The 9,776-nt window shown below is 40.0% G+C and overlaps 2 protein-coding genes across 2 annotated transcripts in view; one reads left to right on the forward strand and one right to left on the reverse strand.

Annotated features, from left to right (window-relative positions):
• The window catches only part of LOC111871659 (kelch domain-containing protein 4), a 25,569-nt gene that overhangs the window by 7,361 nt on the left and 8,432 nt on the right, over positions 1-9,776 (forward strand). The window contains exons 4-6 of the mRNA XM_023864902.2: positions 2,584-2,750; positions 5,722-5,871; positions 8,291-8,509. Coding sequence (XP_023720670.1) covers positions 2,584-2,750; positions 5,722-5,871; positions 8,291-8,509 — 536 coding nt within the window. The remainder of the gene's footprint in view (positions 1-2,583; positions 2,751-5,721; positions 5,872-8,290; positions 8,510-9,776) is intronic.
• LOC111871658 overlaps positions 7,368-9,776 on the reverse strand; it is a 29,353-nt gene continuing 26,944 nt past the window's right edge. Inside the window, exon 3 of the mRNA XM_023864901.2 lies at positions 7,368-8,124. Coding sequence (XP_023720669.1) covers positions 8,026-8,124 — 99 coding nt within the window. The 3' untranslated portion in view covers positions 7,368-8,025. The remainder of the gene's footprint in view (positions 8,125-9,776) is intronic.

Here is a 9,776-nt window from a genome sequence, read left to right on the forward strand (position 1 = left end):
TATATAGAGAGAGAGAGAGAGAGAGAGATACACATATTTTTCTTGTATTAAGATCCTACATTAGAATTTTTGGGCTGTTCTTCTTTTGTCCTTGTACAACATAAACCCATCCGATTTCTAAAAAGTGACTCACTCTATAAAAAATGAATGCATGGTAGAAAACACAGCTCACATTATTTCAAACAGTTTTCAGCATGGTGGTGGCACTCAGTAGCGTAGTCAGTTGAGGCACTATGCTACAAGCTGGAAGGTTGCGGATTCAGTTCCCAGTGAGGTTGAATTTCTCAATTGACCTAATCCTTCCAGCCACACTATGGCCCTAAGGTCGACTCAGTCTCTAACAGAAATGAGTACCAGGAATCTTCCTGGGGGTAAAGGGCCGCCGGTGCATCAGGCTGACAATCTCACCGCCATCTGTGAGCCGATTGTCTAGAAAAAATGTGGAAGCCTGAACATCTCAGAACCCTGCGGGCCTCCATGGCCTGTTACAGGGATAGCTTTACCTTCTTTTCGAGCATGGTGAATGGTTTAAGTAACTCCAAGGAAAGACAATATGACTTGTATGGGGGATATCTGTAGAGCAATCAGCTATGTAACAGTATATATGTTCCTACATTAAATGAACATCAAAACCATTGTGGTATAAAACAGTGGAAATAATGTGTTTGGAAAATATGTGTACTCCATTTGAGTACACCTTCATAAACTCTTTCTGCGAGAGTCGTACTGAAAGTCATGAGCAACAATTTTTTGTAAAGTAACATGCTTTATATTTGACAAACCAAATACACCACCTCAATCTACAGACCTTTCTTTATTTTTCCACATAATCGCCACTTCTTTGTACACATTTCTCCCAACGTTCTGGGAGTTCGAAAATTCCCCTTCTGTAAAATTCCATTCCAGCCATCCAAAGACACTGGCACTCTGCTTTCTGAATTGTCTCCCTTGTCCCAAAACGTCCACGCAGCTGATCCTTCACAAATCTGAAAAGATGATAGTCAGAGAGTGCCAGATCAGGGCTATAGGAGGGGTGTGGAAGAACTTGCCACCCCATCTTTGCAATTGCATCCAATGTGACCTTTTTGGTCTTCGGTAAATAACCGCGGGACCCAACAAGCACAAACTTTGCTATAGCCCAAGCTTTCAATCATCTCCTGTACTGCACTGTGCCCTATTCCAAGTTTTCAGGCTATTGTGTCCACAGTCACATGCCTGTCATCTTCAATGATCTCATCCACTCTTTCCTTGTTGCGTTCAGTTGAGGCTGTTCGAGGATGACCGCTCCGAGGCTCATCTTCGATGCTGGTGTTCCCATCTTTAAAATGTTTCACCCATCTTCAAACACTGCTCGCACCCATGCACACACTTTCATAAGCACGCTGAATTCAGAAAGCAGTGCGTCAGTGTCTCCGGATGGCTGGAACGGAATTTTACAGAAGGGGAATTTTCAAACTCCCAGAAGCTGGGAGAAATGTGTACAAAGAAGTGGCGATTATGTTGAAAAATAAAGAAAGGTCTGTAGATTGAGATGATGTATTTGGTTTGTCAATAATAAAACCTGTTACTTTACAAAAAATTGTTACTCATGACTTTTAGTACGACCTACGTATATTTTTAATTATAGCTAATGGTTAACATTGTCAGTAGACCAGAAAGGGCTATTACTTCTTCAAAATTAACCAGGAAGATAATTAAGTCTGGAACTAAGCATGTTGGTATAGTGGTAACTCTGTAAATTTCAAGTCGGGAGATACATGGTTTGACTCTCGGCCACAATGAATTATGACCAACAGCTGATGTATGCCTACACATTATACCAGTAATACATAGTTTTAGGATAATGCCCTAAATAGGCTTTGACTGCTTCCCCCCTCATGCCTTATGATTAACAATTCACACTGTCATGTCATATCAGTCCGCGACATGGCCCAAGCGGTTACTCGTTTACTTCCCATCGTGGTGGTCCGGGTTTGATCCCGGGTCTGGTCAAGTGGGATTTGTGGTGGACAAAGTGGCGCTGGGGCAGGTTTTCTCCAAGTACTTCGGTTTCCCTTGCCAATCTTCATTCCACCAATTGTTCCACAATCACCCTCACCTATCATCCGGGGCTGGTACAATAGGCCAGAAGTGGCCGCAGTATGAGGGACTTAGTCCCACCCCACGAGCAATAAAAAAATAATCATATCAATTTAAAACACTGTAGCCATAGCCACTGATATTGATATAGCACTGTGAAATAGCTGTACAAACTAGCAGAATTTAACTAATTATATCACTTCTCTTATGTTTTTGGGTGATGACATGTTGTGGTGGGCTAGTTTGCTGTTTCAATGAATCCAGTTATTTCCAACTTCAGAGCAAACAAGGGACTTGGCTCTGAGGCTAGAAGCAACTGTGTCTTCCAAGACATCAACATACCTTCTTATCACAAGATGGTTTCATCATCCAAGAATGAAAATGAGATTAGGGTCAAAATGCCATTAATACTTTACAGCTTTTGTATCACTTCTTTTGTCATTAGAGCCTATACTCATCATTAGCACTTTCTCGATTCATATACATTGTTAAGTCTGTTTGCAGTGCTTCTGGAGGACCATCATCCAGAAGTGGACACAGAATGGTGTGTGTTAAGAAGCAGCTGATTGTGTTTGGAGGCTTCCATGATAATGTGCGTGACTATAAGTACTTCAATGATGTATATGCCTTTAATCTGGAAAATTACACATGGAAAAGATTAGAACCTGCAGGTACTTAATTAGGGAAGCTTCTGTTTCTACTTGAATAATATGGGCTTTTACTTCCAACAGTGCAAAATTAGATTCTCCATTTCTGTTGTCTCAAACTGGTCTCTAATGTACTTGCATCTCTTCTGTAAGATGGTAGTGTAAGCAGTTCATATTTTAGTCATTTGGACAGAGGTTTTAAAATTTCCCTTGATGATGATGATGATGATGATGATGATAACAGCAACAATAATAATATATTCTGTTCCTTCAGACTTGCTGATCATAAATGCCTACCTTCTTTGCAGTAGTTTCTCACTCTGTTGTGCTCCATGTAAACAGTTCCAGTTTATCTGCTTTATCATGTGATAGAAACGGCAAATTCTTTTATAAAGTGTATAAGTGGAAAAGTGCGGAGAAGCAAAATATGACTTTATTTTTTAACAAACTTATTTCATGCTAGTCCTGATGATCTCTGCCCTTCATTTCCTCATGGCAAACAACTATCTTTTTTTATTTAAAAATTTGAGCTACTGCCTCAAAAAGACCACTGTTCCTATCTATGTGAAGAGTAACTCACCTTTTCCTTTTCCAGCATAGGTACATGGTCCTAGAAAAACAAAAGCTTGTTTTCTTGTCCCCACTGTTCTATGGACCCACACTTTTCACATAATACGAGGGGCAGTCAGAAAGTTCCCGGCAACGCTTACCTAATCACCTTCAAAGTAGGACCCTTGCACGCACACACTGCCATTGTTGGAAGCAGCGCTGGAAGGCTTCTTTTGGAATCTTCTGGAGCTCAGCCGTCGCATTCGATTTGATGTCCTCCATGGTTGCAAAACGTGTCCCCTTGAGGCCCATTTTTGAAGTAGGGAACAGCCAAGTCACTTGGAGCGAGATCCAAAGAGTATGGTGGTTGAGTGATGACAGGAATGTTTTTCTCGAGGAGGAATTGCTGCACAACAAGCGATGTATGGCTCGTGCGTTATCGTGATGCAGAAACCATTGTCCCTGCCATTTGTCGTGCCGCTTCCTCCGAACTGCATCGCGCAACCTCTGCAAAACTTGCACGTAGAAATGGCCAGTAACAGTCTGTCCAGGTGGTATGAACTCATGGTGCACCAAACCGTCATGTCAAAGAATGCAATGAGTATCACTTTGTCTGTGGATCTGATGAGGCGTGATTTTTTTGGCCAGGGAGACGACGCTGTGTGCCATTCCGATGGCTGCATCTTTGTCTCCGGGTCATAGGCAAACACCAGTGACTCATCACCAGTGACGATCTTTTTGAGAAACGTCGGATCCTGCGTACTTTTGTCAAACAGATCACCAGTGACCATCATGCGGCATTCCATCTGATCCGTGGTCAGCTGCCTCGGAACAAACTTCGCACTGACGCGTGTCATCTTCAAATCATTGGACAAAATGGCATGAATGGATCTGTGAGAGATACCAACTTCTTGCTCCAACTCCATGATGGTCATTCTTCGATCACATTGAATCAGCTGTCGCACTTCTTCAGTTCTGGATGTCGAAGGTCTCCTGCTGCACTGGTCATCCTCTAATGTCTCCTGCCCATTCTTAAACCAAGAAAAACAGTCATAAACTGCGGATTTCTTTAGTGCAGTATCACCGTAAACTTGCTGCAGGGCTGATTGCATCTCTGAAGCAGATTTTCCCAATTTGCACATGAACTTGATGTTCGCATGCTGTTTGAACTGTGACTGCGCCAAATGAACAACACTCACATCTAATTCAAACAGAACAGTAACAACACTGCACACTGAAACCTGTCCAGACCTGTTGCGCCTGCGAGCAGACATGCTGAGCTCCCCACCACAACAGTGTGTGCACTATTTTATTGCTTGTTCTCTGTCTGCAGGGGAATTCCGGGAACTTTTTGACTGCCCTATGTATGACTGTCTCTGAGCCCTATTTCATGCAAATAATAAATCTAGCATTTCCCTCTCCTGTATTACCACACATTTCTTAAATAATTTCGTCTCCACAAAGTTAAGCCTTCCTGTTCATAATTGCTTTAATTTTATTGCTTTTCAACAACTTGATTCCCATCTCCAACAAAAGGTTTATACAGAATTGTTCCTTTTAAATTTGTCAGATGAAGATCATGGTCGACTGACGTGAACAGTGTGTCATTTTTTATGGTACACCATCAAAGAATCTGCACACTTCAATACACACTGCATATTTGACAAAATTGCTGGAGTTTCCATGGACATCTTTTTCCTTCATTGGCAGGGAATTTTAACCATTTGTTTTATCTGCTTACACATTCTGAAAACCCAACACAGAATCTGCAGTGAAATCTGCCATTGGGCTTTTTATACTAGATACTTTTCTGAAATCTTGTTGAACACATTCAACATGATCTGCCTTTCATTGTTGTTTTAAAGGTTTGCCTTGCTCATGTTTCACCAGTGTGGATGAATCAATTGACTGTTCTTTCTCAAATTTTGCAATCAGCTTTTCTTAACAGACTGTATGATCATATGAATGCGTTTCCTGGGATATCAGATTTTATGGATGACATGTAACTGAAAGATATATAAACAACATAATGACAGCTTTTTTTTTATTACTATTAGCATGTTCCTTACAGGTCACAGGAGAAATGTATCTTAAAACATGGGCTGCAAAACTTGCTCTAACAAGAACCAATAGATCGCTCATGAGATGTATGCATATGTTTGTATTTGCTTTGAACTTATATTGCAGCTGCATACAGAAGATATGATACACTGATTTTCCAGTCAATGTTCTTTTGGAGGATTAGATTTCAAACATGAAATTAATCAAAGCACTGAAATACTCTATCATAATACACATCAGAAGGGATAAGAAACAGAGTAAAATCATATATGACTAGGTAAAATAGGATGTATCACTTACCATGGGGAAACTGATGGGAGATGTGTCATGCAACTGGTGAGGTGTAGGTAGAAAACTGCAAGTTCTGTACTGGCTTTATTCTCAGGAACCCCACCTGCTCCTCGATCAGGATTTGTAATGGTGGCTTTACCCGATGGAAAAGTGCTGATCTCTGGGGGATTCAGTAAAGAGAAAATCAAACGGGAAGTCGATAAAGGTGTAATACATACAGATACGTTCCTACTTGTACCAGAAAGTAAGTATTTTTCACTCAGTTGAGACCAGCCAATTAGCAGTCCATAACTTAAGCGACAAGTCATTTTTCTGCCCACTGATCATTCCATATTTGTTGTGAGATCAGCTTAACTTTCCTTCAGCAGTTGAATGTGTCATAAGTTTGGCTGTTTTCTCATATTGAGGACTATATTTTTCATGCTAATTAATGTGTGCAAAGGTATTCTTATATAAAATTTTATGTAACAAATAATACTTAGTCTCATTAAATTTAATAATTATTGTGCAAGATAATGTGTTTTGAATATTTGGCAGCATTATATAGACTGAAAATAGGGGCATTATAAGTGCAAACTATCCGCAAATAAAAAGATGAATATGAAATTGTACATATAAGAGAGTCAGTAAATAGGTCACAAATGGACATAAAATATAAAACATGTGATATTCGAACGTGAAAAAAATATTTCTTTCTAGATATATCCTCCACCAACATTGATACACTTGTCACAGCCACTTCCACACCTCCATATCAACCTCTTTGTAGTCAGTGAAACTTCTGCCACTAAGGTGTTTTTTAGCAGACCAAACAGATGGAAGTCACTAGGGGCCAAGTCTGGACTGTAAGGTGGAAGTTCAAGAAGTTCCCACTGTAGTTCTTGAATTCTCTCCTGGGTTGCTCAGGCTGTATGGGGTCTGGCATTGTCATGATGAAGCAGTGCTCCTCTTGCCAGTTGGCTAGGATGTTTTCTGAGAACTGCATCGGAAGTTTCAACAGAAGTTTGCAGTATGATGCAGAATTTCTGTTTTCACCATGCTTCTGAAAATGGGTTAACAGTACTCCCTGAGAATACCAAACATTTAAGCATAACCTTCCAAGCTGATGGTATAACCTTAAACTTTTTGGTTGAAGGTGAACTGGAATGTTTCCATTGCACTGAAGCACACTTTGATTTGGGTTGGTAGTGATGCATCCATGATTCATCCCCAGTAACAATCCTGTTAAGCATATCTTCTCCTTCATCTGCATACCATAAGAGATGTTGCAAGGACAGACCCATTCAGTTCTCCGAGCATCCACCATGCACACACTTCCCAAAACTTCAATCGATCAGGCATTTTGCTGGGAACAACCTAGTGCAGTTGCTACACTGCCTATCACTCATTATCCTCCTGTCTGCTCTAAGCAAACCCGCTGCACAGTTGCTTCTGTCACAATTTCAACAGGGCGATCTGGCTAGGCATCATCTGCGACTTCAAAGCATCCTTGAGAGAATTTCTCAACCCAGTTGTGAACCTCTTTACATGATGGACACTTCCCACCATGAACAGGAAACATTTCTTTATGAATATCCTTTGCATTGAGTCCTTTTGTCCACAGAAAATGCTCAACAGAATGCAGTTGTTCGGTAGTACACTTCTCAAGCACAGTTGCCATTTTGACTACTGAAACCAGCCTCTGAACATGTGCATGTGCATCTGCTACCTAGACTGTCATGTAGCTGGAGTGTGCTGCTACCTAGTGATACACATGGAAAACATATCCATTACAGCTGTTTTGTTTCCATTTGTGACCTATTTACTGACTCCCTCATACATGATTCAAGCAACTAATTATTCCATTCCTAACCATAGAAGCTTATATAATTTTGATTCTTTGGTCATCCATATTTGTTCTGATTTTACAAGTACTGTGTGTAATTGTTTGTTATAACTTAGAAAAACCACCTTTTTGAGTAGCTGTCCAGGTTGATAGAACTGGTTGTCCCATTTTGATTCTGTTTCAGTAAGATTTCCTGATATGAAGTTTTGCCAGATCTGTTTACTGTGTGTGCCACTGCTATGTCACAGAACTTATGTGTACACATTCCTACACCACTAATATAAAGGAGACATTAATTTAAATTATATAGTTTTGTCCTCTTTATTTTCTTTTATTTATTAAATTAACTGCTTTTGTCATTCTGAAAATTTCCAGATGGTATATTATGCTAAGAAATAAAGAACAAAGAAAGAAATAAGATCTAAAAGTTTGTGGGAAAACTTGTGTTCTTTATATTGATACCATCCAGAGAATTTATCTCGCCAGTGATGACTTCTATTCGGATAGTACTCGGGTGCTAGGCCTCATACCTGTGGAGTTCTTTAATGTTTTATCTTAACTCTTGCAAATGGTTTAGCCTGTGCTTGGTTTGTATACCCTGTCTTGTGTTGGTGCAGGTGTCTGGAGATAGGGAGTAGCTCTATCAGTTGGGCCCAGCTGACTAGGTTTTACCTGAAGAAAGAGACAGAATCCAGTCTCCAAAATATTGTATTTTAAATAAAAGCAGGATGATGGATAATGTCCAGAAACATAATATGTGTAAGAAAGAAATGTTCTTTATAAACCTTATCAAGGATGAACACATTTATAATTCTAGTTTCACTTGCTCATTATGCAGAAAATGATGTATCAGGACTGAAATGGAAGTGGGTAGCAGTGAAACAGCTTGGAGCTTACATCTCACCACGCTGTGGCATGGCATTAGCCATGGCACCTGGCAACAGAGCCTACGCATTTGGTGGAGTATGGGATGTTGAGGAGAGTGAAGAGGATCTGGCAGGCACATTCTACAATGACCTTTACATCTTGGATTTGGATAAAATTCTATGGAGGAAAGGTAATTCTATCCAATAATTAACATACGATGGGGTACCCAAAAGAAACTGAACTAATTTTTTTGTGGGCAGAGCTTTTGTAGTACCGCGTTTTGCCGCTATGAGTGCATAGAGCTAACATTCCTGAGTTGATAAGCTGACTACTGTTGCTTCAGAAGGTAAGGACTAGTTTCGGCAGAGTTTATAGTGACAACTGTTTTGTGTGATCGTCGTTTTTGCAATGGCCCAAACACATGAAAATGTTGAAAAAATTCGTGAAATCATCAAGGAAGATTGACGACGGACCATTGAAGAAATTGTGGAGCTGTCGGGAGTGACTTGGAGCTTAGTTCAGTGAATTTTGACAGAAGATTTGGGAATGAAAAGGGTGGCTGCGAAATTCGTGCCACGACTGCTGATTGCTGAACAAAAACAAGGTCGCGTGGAAGCATGCTGTGCTTTGAAAGAAGAGTCCCGAAATGATCAAAACTTTTTTTCAGCGTTTTGCTGATGTTGCTGAGGTGAAGGAAAAAAACGATGGAGGCGCTGTCAAACATCTCAAAAGATGAATTTAGACAATGTTTTGAAAAATGGAATAAAAGACTAGACAAGTGTATTAGTGTAAGTGGAGAGTACTTTGAAGGGGATTGAAGGTTTGTGCTTAAAATTTGAATAAATAAGTTTAAAAAAAATAAGTTCGGTTTCTTTTGGGTACCCCCTCGTATGCTATGTTATACATAATGAGGAATCTATGCTTTAAACAGGTCACCTGCTTTATTATATTCCATGATGCACTCTTTCTTGAGAAACTAATAGTGTCTTAAGTGATCAAGAAATTCCAATTTTATGGAAACTATAAAGGTTTATTACCATGTTCACAAAAGCTTTCCTTTGAACCATATCATGAGCCAGTTGAATCCTGTGATCATCATCATCATCATCAGTAATCTGTCAAGACGACAGGTCCACAGTCTCTTCCAAAACAGTTCCTCCACTTAATGCGATCTAGAGCTTTCTCCTTCAAATGACAGTATCCTCTTCTGTCCCCAAGGTCATCCAGCATCTTTTTACGTGTTCTTCCTTGTCTTCTTGTCACTTCTATCTGCCCCTCTATCTTTCCTTCAATAACTTCTTTTAGAAGGCAGTTTCTGCGTAAAACATGACCAATCCAATTAGCCTTCCGTTTTCTTATTTCGTGTAGGATATTCCTCTGCTCACTGACTCTAATTAACACTTCTTCATTTCTCACATAATCGGTCCAACTGATCTTCTCCATCCTTCTCCAACACC

The sequence above is a fragment of the Cryptotermes secundus genome, unplaced genomic scaffold (assembly GCF_002891405.2).
Source record: "Cryptotermes secundus unplaced genomic scaffold, Csec_1.0 scaffold226, whole genome shotgun sequence".
NCBI classification, from domain to species: Eukaryota; Metazoa; Arthropoda; class Insecta; order Blattodea; family Kalotermitidae; genus Cryptotermes; species Cryptotermes secundus.